Genomic DNA, 22,265 nt, shown 5'->3' with positions numbered 1-22,265 from the left:
CATCCGTGATATTCAAAGGTCCATGCTTCATATTTTAGCGGTGAAGCCTGTTGGGACCCACAGATGATTGAAAAGCGGCTTGGGAAAGATGACGAAACTGTTCTCCAAGAAACTTGAGCTCTTTGCAATTATACAGCTCTACTCCATCTATCAAGAGCTCCATTATTGTACTGTCAATCTGACCTTTCATCTCGATAATTATTCATTGTAGTACAACTTGAGATAAAACATAACAAAAACGACAAATTGCAACCCAGAAAATGTTTCCAAACAGCCTTCCCAAAAAAAAATGCTCTCAGTCGTATTCGTGAATCGTTGCATCTCCAAAATTCCTCCCTTTACCCAAAATGAAGAGAAAATATCAAAACCCCCTGATTTATTTTAGTATCCAAAAGGGGAAACCTGGGGGACATTCGTGACACCAGGCCAGTAGCCCCCAGGAGCAGTCTTTTCAGTGGGCATGAACTGCTGGCCATAGTACCCCGGTAGATAAGTTGGCTCCGTGGGCATATGTTTGATCGTGGTTGGAGACTCCTGAGCAATCACGCCTGGACCCATGGCGGCAGGATATGCTCCAAAGGTTGGGCTTTGGGGACCACTTGAGTCGCTTGCTGTCGGGGATAACGGCATTGAATGTCCCAATTGAGCACCGTCATCCAATTGAAGGCTGGGTTCAGCTCGAAAGGCTTGCGCATCTTGGCCATCTGTTTCGTCATCTAGGGCTGTAATAGGCGCGACGTAGATGCTCGGGGACAACTCATCTTCCTGGCAAATAGCCTCTGGAAGATGAGTGTGGATAACCTGAAGGCGGGCATTTGCATCTACTTCCAGTGAGTTAAATGGCCTCTGGTGAACGCCGAGGAAATTGATCTGCATACCTAGATCGCCATCAAGATATCTCTCTTCCATCTCTCGCACGAAGTAAATTTCATCGAGTACTTGAAGCCGATGCCCAGGAGTAATCTGACGGCGAACGTCCTGTCCAGCTTCGCGTAATTTATCAGCAGTGACGCCGTGGCTGTCCTTGAGCTCACAGAGTATATGCACAAGAAGCTTCAAGCGGTCTGTAAGGAGTGAGCTATTGTTCGAAAGAAATTTTGTAAAGTTCTGTTTTGTGTTTACCTCGCTTGAGAAGATGATCTGGCTCTCGGTGCAAAACACCTACAGGCCACCAGGCTGGCTTGGTCTGCTCCGGATCCACACGCTGCGATACACCGGCAATGACTTTACGTCCATTGTACGGAAAGTGAACCTGTTTCCTTGGTTCCACGAGCTTGATGTAGGATTTGGCAATAGCTCTGCAATTCAATTGCTGGAAGTCTTCGAATGCCTTTTCATAGTATCGTCGTAGAAGGTCCCGGTCCCCAACGCGGAGCACCGTATGTCCTGATCGAGGATTAGGCGATGGGGACGTGGATTTGGGTCTATACTGGGATGTGCTCGCTCTCCTCGAGTCGCGTCGTCGTCTCTTATTTTGATCAAGGAACTGACATGGTATCAGCTCGGCAGGCCTCGTCTGTCCGGCATGTACAAGGCCAGGGCCTGGCTGAACGCAGAACGGTGACCGTTCCGCCATGTGGTTGGGACCTATATAAGCTCAGTTAAGGGGCGCCCAGTCGAAATTTCATCTAAGATAACCGGCTTACTCGGGTGGAATTGCATGTTGGCCATGGGGCTTGGAGCCGCCAATTTCACAAAGTTGTCCGTCACCTCTGGGGTGAAGATGGCGCCACCACAGCCGGCAATTGAGGCAGATGCTTTCACTCGAAGTTCCCCATTATGATCGAGATATATCATGGCATAGTGCGGGTGTGGTGGGAATTCCATTGTTGGAGCCTATCTCACGCATTCTATGGATTAGTACCTACTACCACCTTTTATGTCTTAGACGTACGGGTCTCTTAAATACCATCTGGGTTGTTTGAAGCACAGATGTGTCCGAATGCCTTCGTTCAAGACCATCGCCAATGCCTAGATGTGGTCGATTCATGTCCATAGCATATATTCTTGCAGTCCCGTATAAAACTTTGATGTCGTCCGTGTCGAGTCGAAACAGTATTGATGTTGATACACTTCACGGTCGGGGTAGCTTTGGGGACGCTTGAGACTAATCGAAGACGCGGGGCGCTTCAGGGGTATATGATTTTTCTTTTCGAAAGCAGTAGAATAATCTGGCCGGAGGGAGACCCCGGAAGAGACTGCAAGACGCCGATGGATATAATTTCCGCCACCATTTGCAGGGGACAGGATGGGTTGCAGCGTAGTTATACTGGAGGAGACGAAGGAAAGGCACTAGGGAGGATCCTGCCGAATCTAGTTTCAACATCTACCAAAGTACCGTGACCTTCGTCTAGCCCGAAGATTGGCAGACCTCCTCCGCATGACGGTGTTTTCCAGACTATGCGAATCGGCCACCTTCTCGCTAGTTGATGCAAGGACGAAGGGAAGTATGGGTGGGGCTGAGCTGGTGGCAATAAGGCGGCTTCTCCGGGTTTGCGTTTTACGATCTTTGTACCTTTGCACGGTTGTACATTTGTTCAATAGGCCTGGAGCTTGCGATCGGATCGCCAGTGCACATCTTCCCCTTTCTAGCCCTTTAGTTGTTGTTGTTTCTCGAGATGTCAGTCATTTGCGGATTATGATAAAGCGCAATGACAGCCGTGAAGGTAGGGCTAGCGTAGAGTCACTCTATGCTGCTCATTCGTCGCGTCTACAGCCCGGTATCCGTGGTTCGAAGCCTCAAGGGATCCGAGATCGTCCTAACTGGGGATGGGGCAGGCGATCTTGCGCTTGGACAAGCCACTAGCCACAGCGGCTTCCTGACGAGCATTAACCCTGAAGGGTTGGTAGCGGCAGTACACGTACGCTGTGGTACTCACTAAGAGCTTGGAAGTACCTAACTACCAAGAGGGTAAGCGGCAGGATTCGATGATCTACAATATTTCTCCAGACATTCGCAAAAGCAAACAAACGCAGTGGAAATGTCAACCGCAAAGATGGCGATAGCTTGTCAGGGGGTATACCCTTTTAACTCAATCATCTAAATGTACAAAATCGAGAGATCATCCAATAAGTATTGGGGGAAAACTATCCCACCTCGAATCATGCCGTACGATCGCCGATCGTTGAGAATCGATCTCATCCACCCACTTGTAACAAGGCAGTGGATCAGGGCGCTTCTGACTGCACAACCTGGGAAGACATTCTCCGATCGAATTGAAAATTACTCGGCATCTATGTGGTTCCAGCTAGAGTATGCGGTATACATGAAATTGCCTCTTTTTCCAGCAGCGTACAAAGCGTCTAGAGCCCGAGCGGGCATTGACTTCCAGGTTTGGTGGGTACGTGCATGATCAATCGCAGTCGTGAGCGCCTTCAAAGCCCATCCAGTTGCCCCAATCATACGGCTCTCTGAGCTTGCCCTTTGCTGTGTAGGTTTTCATACAGGTCAATACGATTGTCTGTGCGCACATTTAATCGGAGAGGACGGCGAAACAGAATGGCCCCTTTCTCCGCTTTTCAGGCCCGTCCAGGTCCAGAAGGGTCCAAAAGCCAAACGGCCTAGGAAATTGTGTAACCAATAGTTATGATGATCCGTGGTTCTTCGGTTAAGGTCATTGAAACAACCATCGAATCTTGAGCTTATTCAAATCCATGGAACGTCGGACTCGGGCCGCTGGGTAGACGTCAAGACGGGTACTCCGTACACACTGTTCTGGTATTGTTTTGACTTTAGGGCTTTGGAGGTGGAGGTTTGAGGTCGAGTTTGAAAGCAGCTTTCCCTTCCTGGTCTTAGAATGATAATGGCTCTTCTGCTCTGTTTCCCTTTTTTTTCTTTCTTTTTCCATCATTGCTTTTAACTGTTGACAAATACCTACGGACTTGCCCACAGCCCAACAATCCTCCAAGAAGCGCGTGCGACCTTTCTTCGACCGACAAACATTGCATATCAAGACCAGGCCGAACAAAAGTCGAAGGTCAACTCAAACTCAACGTTCTCGGCTGTTTGATTAATTTATTGAGCAAAATACGGGGACTATCGTCCTCATCCCATCCATTAGGAACGGTTCCCTTGTCCCGGATCGACGATCAAGCCTGCCTCAAGTAGACAGGGGCCTGCGGATCACAGATGAAGACCTGATCGTCGCAAGTTCCGGAATCATGGGGAGTAGCTAATTGGGATCAGCCCTGTCATTTGCATATTTATCGGCCCATGGTGCCTGTAAAAGTCGCATCGGTACGACTGAAAGTCTATTCGACGCTACGGATATCTTTTTCCTGACTATGAATTTGCGTATAATATTCCCAAGATAGCTCGTTGCTTCTTCCCTTGACGTAGATTGACTATTGCCAATCGGACTGGCGCCATGCACTGGTGGAGAATTCAGCCATATATATGGTGATTGGTCGACTCTACCGCGGTCTGTGAGCTAGAGGGGGGTTATTAGTGCCACTATCCCCGCTTTATTTAGTACGGTTCGAGATGCTTTAGACCAGCATAGCAAGCAAACACAATAAACATTCTGAGAGGAAACTGAAAGCGGAGACATCGCTACAGACTAGCATCTCCATCTCTGCTCATCATCCACAACATAGCCAGATCTTGGCAGAAAGTCAAAAGACTGCAACCCGACCCAAGTATTCCTCTTTCTCAATGTCTCAACTTCCTAGTTCTTGTCAACGCCGTCTTGACTCATGGCTGTATTCCAAGCAATGCTAACTCAGCTGAAGTGCATTTACTAAAACTTTCCAGTGGAGGTGGCGTCCCGAGCGCGGGGGCCTGCGTCCCTTGCGTGGCAGCGGGGCAGGCGACACATAAAGTCGACTGGCTTCGCCTGTGCAAACCCACATCCGAAGGCCGATGCACCACCCTATCTGAAAACCCCCTCGGGCCTAAACGCCCATGCTGGTGCCTTGAGAGCTTTGCACATCCATGCCAGCTTCCGCACTTGGCCGGTGTCACAAATCCCGCCAGCATGGTAAGGGTGGCACTCTTACTCCCCAAAAAGTACGGTATAGGGCGCCTTGGTTCCATCCGTGCTGCAGGCTTACTTCCCATTGTAAGAGGATTGCAGGGCGACAAATCCTGCGACCAGAGACCAGGAAATGCATATCTTGGCTTGCATTTGAATCGGATCGGCATCTCCACTGGCGTAGTTGGCTCAGATGGCTTCATGAAGCCATCAAAACATATTCAAAACTACGGAGCACTGGCTATCAGCCGCAATGATACCCTACAGCATCGATAAATGGCACTATGTAGGCTTAAGGCTGAACGCGATTGTTCAATTTCAGTCATTTTCATTCTCGCAATATTTGGTATCATGGTAGGTATCATTATCGGGCGCATACCTTTTTCCAAAGTAGTGATGCTGTGATTTCCAGACTCTGTAGGTTTCCAGCGAGGAAGCGGGGGCGCAGTGGTCGGGATTTGGAATGAAGTGCGGAGCGGAGTGGCAGTGGGCACCAATTCATTTCGGTTTTTGGAGGGTTCCAGTTCGTTCTATACATGTTGAATAATCAGGCTTTTGAGAAGCCTCCTATTGCCAAGGCTCGTGTTTTGTTCAACAAAAGTCGATCATTCAAAATTGATACCAGAACAAGTAGTAGATCCCGCATGGTAGGGGCCGATCACCCTCCTCTCCACGGGTTCCCCGAAACCTACAGTACATTTGGCCCTTCTGTACTTCCAATACTGCATTCATTATTTGACCATACAGTCGGAATGACTCGCTACCCTCCTGCTAAGCTTTGTACAAAGAGGATCCCCTGATCACACCCCAAGAAATGGATATCTCGCTGTTCACTAACAAGCCACAATCTGCCCTCCTTATCTATAGGCTAATAAGACTCAAACTAGAAGTTTAAAATAGCAGCACTCGAAAACGGCAACTCCAGTTCCACCAACCCCTTGGAATCCACCTGCACAATCTGGCCAATAGTGACATTCGCCATCCGAACGGGGCTACCACCCTTCAATTCGTAGTTATATGACCAGCCATCCCAGGTGATACCCGTGATAGCATCAGTCCCATTCGCCATCAGCCGCTGCACCGATAGGGATTTGCTCGAAATCCCGGACAAATGAAACTGGTAAGTAGCGGATGGTCGGGAGGCCGAGGCGGCATCTGTACCCGTGTAGTTGTACTCTTGCATATTGATCACCGCGAGACGGGCCAGCTTGCCATTGATATATGCCGCGTAGGCAGCTTCTGTTTCCTGGGTCATTGGGAGGTTGACCACCTGAACGTCTGACTCGTGCCCGTCTTTACCGCCATGCAGCATAGCCGCCACCATCGCATTGCCGTAGTACGGTGCTTTAGTACCCATTGATGTTTTGTTGGTTTCAATTGGTTGCCAAGATGCATATCGATAGTCTGTTCCCTGATGCATATGGGTGCGACGAATGTTCTGAGAGGCACAGTACAGGTTGAAGTCGACGCCCCAAAGCGCGGCACCAAATGAGTTCGATAGACCTGGCTTTCCTTGGTGATAGAGGGAGTTCATTTCGCCCAGGATATAGGGGATTCCTTTGGCCAAGTTATTTTCCTCCAAGTTGTTCATCACAGCAACGTGGTTCGCAACGCTTCTGATGACCGCGGTATGATTCATGAGAGTATGAGCGAGTGTGACACCTGGAGAGTCTGCGCCGCCCATGTAGCTAATCATTGTTAGAGCTAGCAGATGTTAATAACTGCTTCCTATTTAAACTTACTTATGCATGGAGTTCATCCCAACGTCATGGTCGTTGTTAAGGCCAGCTTCCCAAGTTTTGACAGGATCCAGACGGTTCGCGGTACCCGCAAATGAAGGAGCAATATAATTGTACTCGCCTTGGGTCAACATTTCGGGGCAGGCCTTGGACAATTGGCGCTGAATAATGCGCGTCTTGGACAGCCATTCATCGACGTAGTCACCATCTGTCCAATTTGCCGGGCGAACTTGGCGGGCAAATAAATCCGGCTCATTGCCCAACTCCCAGTGGGCAAAGTTGTCATTGCTGAGTGCTTTGCATGCTAGTGGAACAGTTGAAATCAGAGTCTCCATGGCCGCAGTCGCATTCTTTCCGAGATTGAATCCATGGCTGAACTTCACACCTGGCCAAGTGTTGTACGCCTCGAAGTAGGACGGGCCGATGGAGATAATATATGGATAGTCATTGGAGACGGACGGGACTATAGTGCCATTAATCTGGGTCTTAAGATTGGGGTCATATAATGCGAAATCCCTTGTCTATGGTGAGCAAAATTATGGATGTTTCCAAGTCAATACCCAACGCATTCTACTTACTGGGTATTTCCGCCCACTCGAATGTAAGGCTTCACGCCTTGTAGGTCTGCCAGGTTGTCCAGCAGTTGATTGGAAAATTTATTTGGCTTGGATTTGTTTCCTGCTCAGAGTCAATTTCAATGATCTGACATGGGATTGATCTCACGAAGATACCTGCAAAGTCAGGAAAAGAAGAAAACTCGATCGAAAACGAGACAAACGGAGCCAGGACTCCTGAGGCTGCATCCTTCGGCACCCTCTTGCTCACACTAATTGCAGAGCTGGACGGCGCAGCCGCCACCACAGCTGCGCTGAAAAGCAACAAAACAAACATGGTATGAATTTTCGTAGAGCTATCAGGTGTAATGCTCAAGTGAATTGAATAGTGGGTAGTGTCACAAACACTAAGCCTCCTTGTTGAATGGCAGCGGCAGGGTATATTTATTTTCCACGGTTATAGCCGACGCCACATGGGTAGGCTAATGAGCTTGGTATTGTGCAAACCTTCAAAAACCGCCCTCGCCGACTGGAAGGCCAGATAGGAGCGGAAGATGCCGTCTGTCAAGCTGATCATTGGAGCAAAATTTGGCCGAACAGGGTCTTTAGTGCCGGGGTCGTCGGCATGACGATGCGGGGGTTACATCTGGGGTTGCGGAGAAGCGATCGTTGCACTTTTCGACAGACATCGGCTATTGACCTCAGATGCTCCTCAGTCGGCGGCGAAACGGGGTGTTTTATGATCGGCATCCCACTATAGTCTTACATACAATGTCTAGAATGCATATGTGAAGAGAAACGGAAAGACCAGAGCGTTTACTTATCTACGGATCCAGGTAAATCCGCATGGGATACATAGACCACGATCAGGTACGCCCGAATAATGTCAACTAATCAATTGCACTGAAAAACCATGGTATCAATTAACAATGTTGGATAGATACGACGTTGGCTCGGCAATAGAAGCTGCCGCTCCAGCTGTCACCGTCACTTCGCCTAATAGACAGCAAGGGGAAGAAAACTCAAACAAGTCAGCTAGACTGGAAATAATCTACACAAGCGAAGAAAAAGAAAGAAAGTGTCATGAAATCCATTTCGACCCTCTCCAGAAGGCTTAGGTATACTTGCGGAGCTGTGGGAAAAGATGTTAGTCAAATGGATGCGAAAGAACGGAAGAGATTTTACAAGGTGGGATGAAATACTCACATCAAGGGTCAAAGACTTGCTGCTGTTCTCCACCTGGTCTCGGTAGATACCAACCAGGGCTTCACTGTTTTGGAACAGTCCAGTCTTCAAACTGATGACAATGAACTGCATGCCGGGGGCAGCGTGGTCGTGAATGTAGCTGGCAATGCGAGCCACGTTGGTGTTGTCGAGTGCAGCGTCAACCTCGTCCAGCACGAAGAATGGAGAAGGTTGGTAGGAGTGAATGGCAAACAGTAGAGCAAGTGCAGCCATTGTCTTCTCTCCACCTGACAAGTGCTCCATATCTCGGAAACGCTTGAGTGGTGGCATGGCGTGATACTTGATGCCATCGAGATACGGCTCGTCGGAATCCTCGATATCCAAATATGCTTGTCCACCAAGGGGGTAGTTTTGACTCTTGGTCAGCTCGCGGTAAATAGGGCCAATCTGCTCTGAGATGTGCGTGAAGGCCTTGTTGAAGAGATCGGATCGCCTCTTCATGACAGCCTCGAAATCATCCTTGGCCTTTCGAGCATACTTGCGTGCATCCTCGAAGTCCTTCTCGGTGCTCCGAAGCTTGTTCTCGACACTCTCTAGGCGTTCCATGGCTCTTGTGTTCGGGGCCATCTTGTCTAGTTCGCTATTGAGAGTGCGAACCTTCTCAAGCAGCTCGTCCTCCAGCTTTTCATCCGTACCCTATACAAGAAAGCGTTAGTAAACGAAAAATTTTGAACCTTTCCAAACTATCAACATACCTCTTTGAGCGATTCGCCCAGAGAATCGAAATCAACTTCAATTCCGTAGTCTTGCACAACAGGAGTCTCGTCCATTTCGTCCGCCTCATCTACATCCATAGCATCCGGGTCGGCGGCCTGCACCAGGTCATCGATAGGAAGCTTATCAAGGCTATTTGACGAGTCGGTAAGTGGAATGTCAATGTCCTCGAGCTTGCAACGTCGCAGAAGAGCATATCGGCTTGATGAGTTTCGCTGGATTTCGGCTTCAAGCGCATTGATGTTCTTGAGAGCCCCCTCAACGTGCTTGCTGCGCTTCTGAAGCTCCCTCCGCTGCTCAGCCAGATTCTCTGCCGACTGCGCATAGATCTCCTTCTGCTGCTCGAGATTCTCGCGCAACAGCTCGAGCTCAGCATTTGACTCATCCAGGTTGTTGCGAATCTCCTCTTGCTCGCTCTTGAGCTCCTCGATCAGGCTCATATCACGCTCATACTGAGCCTTGAGGCCACTGATCCGGTCATCTGTAGCTTGAATTCGCTGCTTTTCAAAGCTCAGCTGGTTTTCGATGCGGCTCTTCTGCGTTGTGAACTCGAGCTTCTTTTGAGAGGCCTCCTCTTGCAAGGAGCCCTGCTGGGCTTCGTATTCACGGATATTATCGTATCCCAAACGCTTGCAGAACTTGCGATAGATCTCGTCTTCGACCGTGCTGACGGTGGCTTGTGTATTCTCAACAGTCTCATCCAACTCGTCGAGATTTTCCTTCCGCTCAGTGTACTTGGGTCGCAGGTCTTCGTGCTGACGTTTCACAAAGTCGAGCTCGCTGCGCTTGCTCTGAATATTTCTCTCGAGAGCCTTCAACTCCTCCTTGGCATAGTTCAGCCGCTGTTCGAGGCCAACTAGCTCGCCTTGGAGAGTCTCTTCCTCGGAGCCTCGTCGGTGACTCTTCGGAAGGTTCGCAAGGTCAGCCATCAGTTTGTCTTTGAGCTTGTAGAGATTCTCCACTTCAGAGTCCTCCCAGCGCTTGGAAGAATTCTGCTGAGGGCCTCGTCCACCGGTCATGAGACCGCCCTTGTGAATCACGGTGCCATCCAGGGTCACTGCCTTGGCATCGACATTCCGCTCGTAGCACAGGTATTTGGCCGTTGCGAGATCATCACAGACAATAGAGTTACCGCAGGCATAGCTGATAGCTCGTGCAACCGAATCATCGTAATCGATGGTCTCGATAGCAGGCCGCATACCCCGGTGCATACCCTTGAGGTTCGAGTTAAACGCCTTGACTTGAATCGTCTCCAAAGGTATGAAAGTGGCTTGGCCGGCACGCTGGTCACGCAGATGCTGAATGCACTCCTTAGCAGTCTTTTCGTTGTCCACGACGATGGCGTCAAAGTGGCGGCCTAGAACGGTGCTGACTGCATCGGCATACTTCCTCTGCTTCGGTCGGCAAAGGTCGCTGACACGACCCTTAACGCCAGGGAAGATACGCTTCAAGGTTGAGACAAGCTCCTTGGCCCGGATTTCCCGCTCATTCTGCTTTTTGCCATCGTCGGCTTCAAGCAGCTTCTTCAACACAACCTGAAGTTTCTCTTCGAGCTCGGTGCGCATCTGAGAAATTTTCAGGCGCTCCGACGTCAAAGCATTCAGATCTTTCTTCTTGCGGTCGATCTCCTTCGACGTGGTCTTGATGGTATCGTTGAGAGTTGACTTGCGCTCGTTCATGGTCGAGGCTTCTGATTCAAGATTCTTCAATTGCCATTCGGTGCTTTCGAACTTGCCCTTGAGACTGTTCACGGCCTCTGCCTCGGTCTTTCGTTGCCGGCGAAGATTGTCGAGATTGAGTTGGTCTGCAGATGAGCGCTTGCTAACCTCTTCCCTCAACTTGTGATATTCCTGCTGGTCGGCTTCGCTCATCTGTCCTCCCTGCTTGCTCATGGTCTTCTTCCATTCGGCTTCCCATTGAGCCTGGGCCTTTTCAACGAGCTTGAGGTCTTTCTCGAGCTGCTTGCCATTATTCGACTGTGCCGTCCGCTCTTTGCCGATCTCCGAGATTTTCGAGGAGTAACGCTCCACCTTCTTCTGTGTAATGTCGATCTTCTCGTCAATCGGTACCAGGGAGTTGTTGAGGTCTTCGATATCCTTCTCTTTCTTGACAATGTTCTTCTCGGCCTTTCCGACGTCCCTGCCAACGCGAGCATGGTCTTTCTTGGCTTCCTCGACGTTGTGTTCGTACTTTTCGACGCCACGGCGGTATTCCTTGAGCTCATCCTGATATTTCTGGATGTCGGCACTGGATTCATCGATGAGACGTTGGAAATGGAACAGCTTCCAGAGGATGTGAGTTATGATGGCCTGGTCACGCTCTTCGGCCTTCTTGGCGTAGTTTTCTGCCTCCCTCTTCTGCTCCTGATACTGCTTAACCTCGGAGTTTATACCTCGACGACGGTTGAGCTGGACAGTCTGCTGTTCCGCAGCTTCTTCCGCCTCCGCTTTCAACTTCTCGTACTCAGCCTTGTACTCTAGACTGCCAGAGATCTGCTCGATCAGACGAGTGAGGTCCCTGGGAGACTGCGACGCGATGGCCTCAACATCGCCCTGGAACACAAGGAAGTTGCGCGCCCGGATAAGGATGTTTTCTTCTTCCAGCGCTTCGTTGTATTGTTGAGCAGTCACGATTCGGTTGTTGATGCGGTATTCGCTGACACCTTGGCTGGTGATCGATCGGCGCCATTGCTGCTCCTCACCAGCATCATCCTCGTAGACGGCCATTACCCAGGCAGTCTTGGGGTCATTTGCGCTGCCTGTATCCTGCGACTCGTCCATCGCATCCGGATCCTCCTCAGGCTCGCCGTCATCTCCGTTTGTAGTGGGTTCGCCATCGACTTTCGACGTGCGTAGGACGCGGCCACGGTAGACCAGATCGCGCAGATTGGTAGAGCGCAGATGAGACGACTTGATTCCTAGAACAAAGGAGATGGCGTCCATGCTGGTGCAGGTTAGCCCTGATGCGCCTGGTTTTGACAGAGGATGAACACTGAGGGGTCAAAAAACCACATACGAATTTGACTTTCCAGAACCGTTGGGTCCGATGATGGACGTGAAGTACGCATCTCCAAACAGCAGGGTATGATGACCCTTGTAGGACTTGAAGTCTGGAGGAGCAAAAGTCAGTTGGTGTGAGCGGCGCATTCGTTCGCGGTGGGGTGCATACTGAAAAGTTCGAGCCGAATAAGTTTACCCATTTTGGAACGAGTCAGCTTCCTAGGGAAGCAATACACTCGCAAAGAGCCAGGCAAATCACTGCTGGGTGAGTGGTGTCGAGCTCTGTAATTGAAAGGCCTGGACTCGCGATGGTGGGAGGGGCGCGATTTGGAGACGCGATTCCTCGACGCGCCGGGGTTAGGCACGTGATATTTGTAACAGGTTCCTGGCCCAAGCTTTTTATGGAACGTCCATTCGTTCTTAGCTCTCAGAGAACTAATGCGTTCCAGGATAAAATGAGCAAACCCAGCTCTTCAACCTTTATATCCAAAGGCGTATCAAAGGGATCTTCAATACAATCAATATCAGGGGGAACGAGGGACATATGAACCAAGGCTCGATAGCTAGTGGTCCAGAGGTGAACATCTCTACTAATGAACCTCGAGATCACAGAATGGAAGAAAACGGCTCAAACAAACTCTGAATGCTCGTTAACCAAGGAGTGAAGTAATACTCTGCTGGGATACACCCCCGTCCACACTAGCGGACAAGTGATTGCCTTCCAGCCATCCGTACATGATGAAATATGAGAACGAGGAGGCTCTTTCCTCGAAGCCAACAATAGCATACAGCATACCTTGATGAAAGGCTGGGAAATAGTTGCCCACAGTATATTCAAATACTGGCTCTTTTCCGACCAATCTTCCAGGTGATTGTTAGGCCCGGACTATAGTGAGACCTGGTTCTCGTCCCAGTTATATCGCCTGCCTCGTTGAGAGCAGAGCAGCCTCACCTAAGTCAGCTAATGGAGTAACCTTATCATCGATCAATTCGAAGGCCATAGACAACCGGAACTGTACCCGGCCATGCCTCCCAGGGAACTCACCTTTCCCTCTTCATTCTGGCCAATTTCGGTTCTACAAGCCAGCATTAGGGTATGATTTACTTTTTACTTCACAATATTCTCAGATTGGAAAGTACCTACAATCTATACCTATAAGCTCAAATATCTAACCCTCAGGAGTTCACTCTCACTGTTTGTCATAGATTATCATCTCATCCTTTCGATACCTCTGCATATTCTTGTTTATACAATGGGGTTCCGTGCGAAGTTTGAAACCCCGACAATTTCTCAAAATCATCTCAGCACTCACCAGTTGCAAATATCTGTGCTATCAAGAAGAATAATTCAGTCGGAAGCCACGAAAAATCGGGATTAAAGAAGCAATCGTGATCCAACGGAATATCGTGATGCCAGTGAGAAATCCGTGATGCCACGCAAAATCGTCAGGCAATTAGAAAAATATTTCGAACCAGAGTGATTGAAGTATGTCTTGTTGGTCCGTTTCTCTGGTTCCTAGATTCAGACTTGACCTGCCGGGTATACCGCACTCACCTTCCTCCTCACACTCTGCCTAAAAAGTATCATTTCATTGACAGCATCGTACCCGGCAACTTGTATGATAGTTCCGATCTGCCCATACATGACAAAGCTCAACGCGCCTCCCATCCACAGTATCCATCTATATTATCTGAATTTTTCAATTGCTTAACGTCGCTATATACAATGCCCTCACCGAGAGCAACTTCAAGAGATGTCTTCTACATTCCGATACTTAGTTGGTTGTCGGCATCCCAAACTTTATTTCAAAAGATTGTATCGTTACGCATACCAGTTATATATCGGCGTGGAGCTTGTAGGTTTCCCCCTCGTTACATTTAAGGCAGTTCTTGGAGGAAGTTTTCACGATACCTTGTTATCGCGAGTGTGACGAGCCATATTGGCGTCAATCCTGTTCAGTTCTCTGTTGCCTTCGACGCTACCGCAGTGACTGTAGATTTCTTGGTGGATGGACTATACTATGCCCTTTGGTGTTTTTAGAAGAAACCCTGAAACCCAGATCTTACGTACTCCAAGGTTTGGTCAATTTGATCGTAAGCGTTTCTTTGCAACTTGCTTACCTTCCCCGGGAATCACCGGTATGTGGATTATTGTATATATAAAATATTTCTCAGTCGGCGCGCGAATCAATCGACTCCGGCATTACACGGTCCTAGGTCGGGGTGAAATGAAATCAAAGTGAGAGTATTCATCCGTGGTCCTCCAACTCGTTAGTCAGGCTATCTCGCCTGGACCCCTCAATACCTTCAGGGTCTATTTGATGCCTGTCTACAGCGTATATTTTATCTTCGATACGAGAAAGTACGCTCCAGTTGATAGACGGGATGGTGAAGAGAATAACTATTTTCTGCAATTCCCTTTACTTGACCAGTGGCTCAGACTTGGGATTACGAAATATTGAAGATATTCATTTACTCAACGCAGGGTAAAGACTGTCGTCGCAATCAAATATGAGGGTTTCATCTCATCTCACACTAACAGAACGCTGATGAGTGGCTGCACGCCAGAGCAGGATGCGCCTAGGCCCACAGTTCCATGTAGAGTAATGGTCCCAATTTAGCCCAAGGATCAACCTCAACTATTTAAACTCGCTTCTATCCCACACATTTTGTCTTGATTTTGATAACTGATTTTCAACCATTCCTTCAGTTCTATAAATCACCTCTAAGATGCTGCACTTGGAGACAATTGACTTGGCCCGGATTGTGGCTGGTGACTCCCATGAGAGACAGAAGCTCAAGGAAGCTGCCACACGTCCTGGAGGGTTGCTCTTGGACTTCAAGAATACCGATGCAACTATCCTCGACACTGTGTCGCGATTGTATGATTTGTCGGATCGTTATTTCCAACGTCCTAGTGAAGTAAAATTGAAGGACGTTCGCGAGGATATACCACCCTCCAGTGATCGAGGGTAGGAAATGCCTATTCTGAATTCTTTATTGGCATTGCGTTTGCTAACCCTATTCAAGCTACAAGAGCAGTGATTGCGATGAGACATTCGAGGTAATCAATCCCCCCCATTTCTTATGGCAAACTTGCTAACAATCTTCCCCCAGTTCGCCGATGACGAGCTCTTGCGGGGTGATTTGAGCCTTCCACCCATTCTGGACGAAGAGAGGGACCTCGTCCGCCAATTCAACGAGCTCTGCCACGCGGCAACCATATCTCTACTCTCCTCACTCTCCGATTCTCTCAGCCTCGAGGGCGACAAACGCTTCGAGACGCACCACCGGACAACCGACAGCAGCGAAACCGGCCTCAAACTCATCTGCGAGCCGTCGCTTGCCAAAGCCGCAGACGTCGTCGAGAACAAGCACACCGACAGCGGGACATTTACCCTATTGTTCTACGAGCGGGTGGGATTGCATGTGTACCTCCCCGAGGAAGACAGATGGGACTTTGCACCTGTTCCGCCCCCGGCTGCGCTCTCGTCACCGTGGCCGATTCTCTGCAGCGATTGTCGCAGGGACAATTCCACTCACCCCTGCACCGGGTGACACAGCCCGTGGATGGGGCTGAAAAGAGATATTACCTTTCGTATTTCCTTCGTCCTTCGCATGCTGCCAAGGCTGGATGGAGCTAGGGCGTTACGGAGTTATTAACCAATCTGAAGCACCGGTTTGGTGACAGGGGTTCAAAAGGAGAATTGTCGAGGACATCCATGGTAACCACGAGCATTAGGGATGGATGGTTGTTCCCACCAATTGCTCATGAGGTACATCGCTGTCGACATAGATCTTAGATAACTATTATGTGAATCGATTGTCAATACTTCTTCAGGCTTATTGATGCAAGATCTTACATACATATACTCTAGCCTAAACAGGCTAATGGTGTAGCTGGAAATCATAATCTGAAGGCTGGTATTACAGTTACATGGTAATAGTCTAGATCACCATGTCGAGATTCTTGGTTTAGTAATACAATAATAAATACTCCGTACTTAGGCCCGATATACCGACAAAGAAAAAACGTCTAACGCCGGATTTACGCTAATGCAGCCAGGCCCATCGGCTGAATTAGAGCCAGAGAAAGTTTTCTTTTCGCTAACTCCGGAGCAGGGGTCGGAGTTCCGGGGCTGGCGGGACTGGCGGGACTGGCGGGGCTCGCTTCCAGCCTTCCAGGTACGGATCCTCAGCCAAGCTCCGCGGCCCTCTAAGCATGCACCTGGCACAATTGTGCGACGAGAGGGCTATTACCCCCGTAAGTCAGAAAGCCCTATTGCATTACTAATTGTTATAACACAGATCACGCCATCGACGAGATCTGCTAATAGGAGTAGTCATGTAATCGGAGATCGGAGATAATACTGTTTGATATTTTAGGCGGCCGAGATATGTAGTTATGCCTAATGGCGGAAGATTATTCCAACCGGGGTGTTGCCCGCGGAGCAGGTAAGCCCCTGTCAACAACGGCATCTTCATGTGCTGTAGCCTGTGTGGATAGTGGAGCACGAACTTTGGAATCGTTACATTTTACAGAATTTGATGAAATTAGCGCTGAGGCGGGGAGGAGGATTTGGTGGGCCGGGATCACCACAACCTTAAGATGGGGGCCAGAAGTTTGGGAAATACGGAGAATCCCGCCGCTGACTGGTGCGAACCACCCAATTCTTGGCAATGCTTGTTTGAAGTCCGGCTGAAACATTTACTGTATTCTATAATTTTATCATCATTTTTTTCAATCCCTCTTCCAATCCGAACACTGAGTGCCAACTCATGCCCATAGCTAGGTACTACCGGTGAATCGCACCTATCTTTTCCTTGCCCCTAAAGAAAAGCAGGACTACAGAGCATGCAGCAATGGCAAGCGCAAAATTGAACCACTGACTGGCACGAAGTCCGTCAAGTAAGGCCGGTAATTCACCTCCACGGCTCGTAGCCCTCCGTTGCACCGATATTTGTACAACGGTTGCAATCGTGATCCCAATCGCCCTACCCACCTGCAACCCAGCCGTAATGACCGCCGCGCCCAGGGCCTGGTCTTCTAGTGGTAAGCACTGCACTGTGAACAGATTGAGTGTAGGATGGAGAATGTCAGCTCCTAATGTGGACAATACCATGGCCGGGAAACTGTATGCCCAGTAGCTCGTTGATGGAGGGATAGGGGCGGCCATGAGGAGGCAGGAAATTGCTACGCAGCTGCAGCTGAAAATTAAGAGGTATGACCCCGGGACCCGGGAAAGAAGTTTCGCGGCAATGATGTTTCCCACGAAACCCATGATGCCTGTCGGTATGAACCGGATCGCCGTTTCCAGGGGCCCGTATCCGAGATAATCCTGGTAGCTAGGATAGATGGGCCTGTTAGCTTTTACCTCATTCCGGTTCTCTCAAGGAGGGCATAATACTTACAAGTACGTCGCATAGACGAGGTAGTTATTGAATGCCGCGAAAAAAGCAGCCATGATGACCTGGGCGGCATTGAAACGGCCGTTGTGGAATATAGAAAACCGTAAGAGAGGAGGCTTCTCGGTCTTGTTTTCGAGATACCATATCCACCCGGCAAACGCGGCCAACAAGACCACGGAAAGCACGAGCAGCAGCGGCACCCAGAACACCTTCCATCCCACAACGTTGCCCTCTGTGAGAGCGAAATTCAGGAGTAGTATCGCTCCCGTTACCAGCGTTCCGCCGACCCAATCCACATTCATCACCAGACTTCTCAGAGAGGAGGTCTCAGCCTTAGATGGCGGGATCAAGATATAACCGGCCACTGTGACCATCCCGCAGAGCACTGCAGACACCCAGAATATCCATTTCCAGCTGGCATATTGCGCAATGACACCGCTGAAGATATTGCCCAGCACTGATCCACAGGATGACCCGCCGGAATAAATTGCAAATGCATAGTTCTTGTACTTACCCGGCTTGAAGGTTGCACCGAGGATTCCAATCGCAGTTGGAACGTTGGCCGCTGCTCCCAAGCCTTGTAGGCCTCTAAATAGGTCGATCACTATCTCATTAGGCGCGAACGGGATCACGATAGTCACGATAGTGAGCCATGCTGATCCGAGGAGGAAGACTGAGCGACGTCCAAAGATGTCTGCCAACCTACCCCAAAGCAGCAAAAAGCAACCAAATGTGAGATAGTAGGCCGAAATAATCCATTGCTGGCGCTCGGCTGGGATATCGAGGTCACGGCCGATGCTGGGCAGGATGATCACGGTGGACTGGACGGCGAGGGTCTGGGAATCTTGTCAGAAAAGTGCATTCGGGCTTTTTTTCTGTGTCCACGACTCTAGAAACTTGCATTGAGAAAGGCGGCTCCCGCCAAGGTGAGAACCAGCGGGAGATGAAGCTTCTGGTCTGCGTCCGAGTCTTGGGCTGATCCCGTCTGTGGCTCGGGGTCCAAGCCGGACATCTCAGCGCCATTGGCAAGTGATTTCTCAGCGACCGACGGCTCCATGGCGGGGTTGGCACCGTCTCTACTACCATTGGGAGATTGAGGTTGTGTAGCAGTGTTCCTCGTGGTGTCCGCCATGGCTGAAAGCCTCCAAATTCATGCCTTCAACTTGAGCTTTCAAGGGTAGAGGGCAAGGACGAGAGAATGATAGACTATGGAGCGGTCGGGCTCACTGAGTCACGCGATTTCAAGCGGCCTTAGACTCATCAGGCATCGTGGATGGGGACTCCGGACTGGAATCAGTGGCACATTTCTCCAGCTGGGTATTTTTTATTTCCCCCGTAATTACTCCGTACAGCCTGAAGAAAATCTAGATCGCAGGTTTGATCGATCCCGTGGCCAAGAACTTTGGGCTGTCCCGAATGCAACTCTGACTGCACTAGTTCAATCACTTAGTTTTGAATCTGTTTTTTATTTTATTTTTGTTACGATCTACGAGCGGCGCTGGGGCCACTTTCATTAGCGCCGGCGCTCTCCGTCGCCGCGCTCCGCTGGCAACTGGCGGGCCCATCCGAGTCTCGGTGATGATTGGGTTGGCTGCCAGATATGCTTATGCGGCTATAACCTCCACCACAAGTCCACCACCGCCCCCTTTTACAGTTTTACCCGCCCGCAGATCCACTTCAAATCACACCATAATCCAAATTTCCAGATCAACTTCACAGCACCATCCCGCATGGTCGAAGTGGATCCACTCAGCCTCAGTATTCCCTGCACGAGGCTCTCCTCTCTCGGCCATTGGGAGCCTACCGAAATCTTGCTGACTCTTCGCCCCTCGTTGGTGATCGCCTCGGTTGACTTGCTCCAGGACAGATACAACGGCCTGACCCACTCGACTCTCTCAAGGTTTAACCCGCCTCCCCACTTTGGTGGGGTTTGTAGATGCGGGTTTCAACAATGAACAATCGCTTGGGGACCAACATGAGAAACAACACTCTTTCGGTCACGGACTCGACGACTGCAGGCAACTCGGCCGATTAGTTGGTTTCAGCACACAAGCGACTCTCTCGCCCGGGTCATCAGTAGAGTATGTCTCCGCAGGCACGAGAATAGGTCGGGTGTAAGCCAATTGACCATCGCTCATTCCCGACAACAGAACCAACGCGGTCAACAATTTCCCCACGTATAAAATTCCCACCTTTTACCACGACAAGCTGAGGCTAAACCTCATTCCTCCTCGTTCATTCCCCGTTGCCACCCGAAACATCAGCTTTCCCAAGACTGTCACCGAGTATTTTTATTCATCTGCACCATGGAAGGATCCTATCCCCTGCACGCACGCAACACTGTCCGCCGCCATCGCGAGCGGGCCAAGTATGACTTCGAGACCGTCCACCAAATTGTGAATGCCTCACCTATCCTCCACGTGTCCTTTCTACCAGCCGCTCAGCAGGATGACATCTACCCTACCATCCTGCCCATGATTGGATACATGGGCTCCTTTGAGGGCCCTTCCGACGGTGCCCTCGACGTATACCTCCACGGCCACAGTGCCTCGCGGGTCATGCGCATTGCTGGCAATCACGGCCCGGATGGCATCCCCGTGTGCATCGCCGCAACGCTGCTGGACGGAATCAAGCTGTCGCTGACGCCCTTCAACAACAGCTGCAATTACCGTAGTGCAGTGCTGCACGGCGATGCCAGTATCGTCACGGATGAAGCCGAAAAGGACTATGCTCTGCGTCTTATTACCGATGGCTTGGTTCCGGGGTGCTGGGACAATTCCCGCGTTCCTCCCACCCGCGCCGAGAATCTGAGCACATCTGTGCTGAAGGTTCACGTCGTCACTGCTAGCGCCAAGATTAATGTTGGTGGGCCATCTGATGACCGGAAAGACCTTCAGAATGACGAGGTTACGGCGAAAGTGTGGACAGGAACCCTGCCCGTCTGGAATGCCGTGGGAGCACCTGTTCCCAGCGCTACCAACAAAGTGGCTCAGGTCCCGGAGTATGTCGCTCAGTGGCGACAGGATCATAATTCAGAGAACGAGTCTTATGCTCGGGATGCCATTGATAAGGGTAAATAGTGAGCTAGTTACTAGAGAGTCTTTTTCAAAGATTGCAAATATACTTAGTTTCCATCAGGGTACGCCAATCTATCCACCTCTTGCCATTCTTCATTTTCCGCATACGCGGCGCGAATAGGAGCCAAGAGAGCATTGAACGACTCTACCACCGCTCTCTTCAAAGCAACTGGCGCAACCTGGCCTGCTAGGTATGCGACTTCAACAGCCTCATACGATGCAAAGTTCTGCTCCTCTCCGTTGTCAGCGTAGGTTGTAAAAACCGTACCGCTAGGGGACCCAGCACTGCAAAAAGGACGCTGGTCCAGCTGGGAAATGGAATTTTCATCCACGTTAAGGCCCACTTTCCCTTGCAATCTTTCCACGCGCTGCTCACTAATAGGAATCAAAACGTCTCGAAGCAGCCCCAAGACACCGTTTCCAGTAACTTGTCGCTCCGGGCAAGCGGCCCGAGAGATCTTGTCACGAACGGTGTCCGGATCGTCGAGAAACTCAATTTTTGTTTCCGCAGGCTTGGAAGAGGACATTTTCAGCCCATCGAGGCCCGCAACCATGACATTCATCAGATGCTCCCGGCGACGATACCCCAGCATGGGGATGAACTTCTTAGCGTGCTCAAAGAGACCCGTCTTATCCGCGGAACTGTTAGTTGGTAATACCGTCAGAAGAAAAGAGATGGTATTGTACGAACCTGATCCTCGCCACCATACTGGATATCCAGATCCAGGTACGGCTCCGAGAGTGACTGGTGGATGGAGCAGAGTAAAGGACTAATCTGCTCCGTCTCTGAGACTTCGGCCGAAGTATCCCGCGCGTCCTGTTGCTTCATGATAGCGCAGAGTTTCTGGACATCGACCACGAAGTTCTTTTCGTAGGCAATGCTGGACTCAGCCACGAAGTTCACTTGAGATGGCGATACGCCGAGGGCCTTCAGGATGGCAGTGACCAGGAAGTGGTAATACCGTTGTCGATAGGCCACGGTTTCCATGGAATGGATATAGTTGACAAGGAAACCGTAAACATCAAGATAGTACACAGTGACCTAGACAATCGTCAGTCAAAGGTTCGTCAAGGGTCATGAATATGTGTGTGGTAGACAGACATCGAGCCCAGCTCTCACAAAGTCAAGCAGCTTGGCAATTGGCACAAAGTATCCCACATGGGCTATTGAACAATAGTCAGTACCAGCATACAATTCTCCGTCAGTTCAAAGGGGACATACGCTTTCCAGTTGGGGTAGTCTCCCAGGCTAACTTCAGCTTGGGCTTTACTTCCAGCAGCTGTTTGAGAGATTCCGCGTCGGCATCTTCGAGGAAGGATTGCCGACGAGTAATGAAATTCCACTTCTCCTCCGTGGTGACCATATTTTGAGATAGTGAGGGGATTTTCTCGTAACTTTGATCTAAATTGTAGTCTGCAATAGGAAAATCCTCTTCCTTAAAACAATGGCATGAAGCTTCAAGACTATCAACGGACTCTAAGCACCCTTAGGCATTAGAGTCCCTAGTGGAGTCCTGTGAGTGTGAACAATAGATCCTTCGTTTCCATACCTTTT

At 49.9% G+C, this 22,265-nt stretch overlaps 9 protein-coding genes across 9 annotated transcripts; 4 read left to right on the top strand and 5 right to left on the bottom strand.

The window, feature by feature from the left end:
• Positions 1-105: 105 nt before the first annotated feature.
• Positions 106-2,270, bottom strand: N7473_009535 (DUF2841 domain-containing protein). The gene is made up of 5 exons (XM_057155474.1): positions 1,895-2,270; positions 1,647-1,836; positions 1,123-1,587; positions 879-1,064; positions 106-821 (listed from the first exon to the last, which is right to left on the bottom strand). The coding sequence occupies exons 1-5, from the start codon at positions 1,994-1,996 to the stop codon at positions 382-384; spliced, it is 1,383 nt and encodes a 460-aa protein (XP_057006604.1). The 5' UTR covers positions 1,997-2,270; the 3' UTR covers positions 106-381.
• A 420-nt stretch (positions 2,271-2,690) lies between these two features.
• On the top strand, positions 2,691-3,031 carry N7473_009534 (uncharacterized protein; the record flags this gene model as incomplete). The annotated part of the gene is made up of 2 exons (XM_057155473.1): positions 2,691-2,861; positions 2,951-3,031. 2 exons carry the CDS (start codon positions 2,691-2,693, stop codon positions 3,029-3,031), a joined length of 252 nt encoding a protein of 83 aa, XP_057006603.1.
• A 2,743-nt stretch (positions 3,032-5,774) lies between these two features.
• On the bottom strand, positions 5,775-7,603 carry N7473_009533 (glycosyl hydrolase family 79 C-terminal domain-containing protein; the record flags this gene model as incomplete). The annotated part of the gene is made up of 4 exons (XM_057155472.1): positions 5,775-6,661; positions 6,716-7,228; positions 7,291-7,390; positions 7,444-7,603. 4 exons carry the CDS (start codon positions 7,601-7,603, stop codon positions 5,857-5,859), a joined length of 1,578 nt encoding a protein of 525 aa, XP_057006602.1. The 3' UTR covers positions 5,775-5,856.
• Positions 7,604-8,380: 777 nt separating this feature from the next.
• On the bottom strand, positions 8,381-12,424 carry N7473_009532 (cohesin subunit SMC1; the record flags this gene model as incomplete). Its single annotated transcript, XM_057155471.1, has 5 exons — positions 8,381-8,398; positions 8,473-9,147; positions 9,207-12,168; positions 12,241-12,334; positions 12,394-12,424. The coding sequence occupies 5 exons, from the start codon at positions 12,422-12,424 to the stop codon at positions 8,381-8,383; spliced, it is 3,780 nt and encodes a 1,259-aa protein (XP_057006601.1).
• Positions 12,425-14,954: 2,530 nt separating this feature from the next.
• On the top strand, positions 14,955-15,782 carry N7473_009531 (putative oxidoreductase, 2OG-Fe(II) oxygenase family; the record flags this gene model as incomplete). Its single annotated transcript, XM_057155470.1, has 3 exons — positions 14,955-15,196; positions 15,255-15,288; positions 15,342-15,782. 3 exons carry the CDS (start codon positions 14,955-14,957, stop codon positions 15,780-15,782), a joined length of 717 nt encoding a protein of 238 aa, XP_057006600.1.
• Positions 15,783-16,280: 498 nt separating this feature from the next.
• N7473_009530 (uncharacterized protein) lies at positions 16,281-16,558 on the top strand (the record flags this gene model as incomplete). Its single annotated transcript, XM_057155469.1, has 2 exons — positions 16,281-16,488; positions 16,533-16,558. 2 exons carry the CDS (start codon positions 16,281-16,283, stop codon positions 16,556-16,558), a joined length of 234 nt encoding a protein of 77 aa, XP_057006599.1.
• Positions 16,559-17,020: 462 nt separating this feature from the next.
• Positions 17,021-18,765, bottom strand: N7473_009529 (uncharacterized protein; the record flags this gene model as incomplete). Its single annotated transcript, XM_057155468.1, has 3 exons — positions 17,021-17,570; positions 17,637-18,469; positions 18,535-18,765. The coding sequence occupies 3 exons, from the start codon at positions 18,763-18,765 to the stop codon at positions 17,021-17,023; spliced, it is 1,614 nt and encodes a 537-aa protein (XP_057006598.1).
• A 1,174-nt stretch (positions 18,766-19,939) lies between these two features.
• Positions 19,940-20,713, top strand: N7473_009528 (pyridoxamine 5'-phosphate oxidase family protein; the record flags this gene model as incomplete). Its single annotated transcript, XM_057155467.1, has 1 exon — positions 19,940-20,713. One exon carries the CDS (start codon positions 19,940-19,942, stop codon positions 20,711-20,713), a length of 774 nt encoding a protein of 257 aa, XP_057006597.1.
• Positions 20,714-20,757: 44 nt separating this feature from the next.
• Positions 20,758-22,074, bottom strand: N7473_009527 (tyrosyl-trna synthetase; the record flags this gene model as incomplete). Its single annotated transcript, XM_057155466.1, has 4 exons — positions 20,758-21,339; positions 21,402-21,752; positions 21,813-21,874; positions 21,933-22,074. 4 exons carry the CDS (start codon positions 22,072-22,074, stop codon positions 20,758-20,760), a joined length of 1,137 nt encoding a protein of 378 aa, XP_057006596.1.
• Between the last annotated feature and the right edge of the window lie 191 nt (positions 22,075-22,265).

Source organism: Penicillium subrubescens (genome assembly GCF_028828155.1).
Source record: "Penicillium subrubescens strain IBT 31985 chromosome Unknown utg000006l_segment0_segment0, whole genome shotgun sequence".
NCBI lineage: Eukaryota > Fungi > Ascomycota > Eurotiomycetes > Eurotiales > Aspergillaceae > Penicillium > Penicillium subrubescens.
Note: the sequence above shows the minus strand (reverse complement) of the source record. Positions and strands in the feature narration are given on the sequence as shown.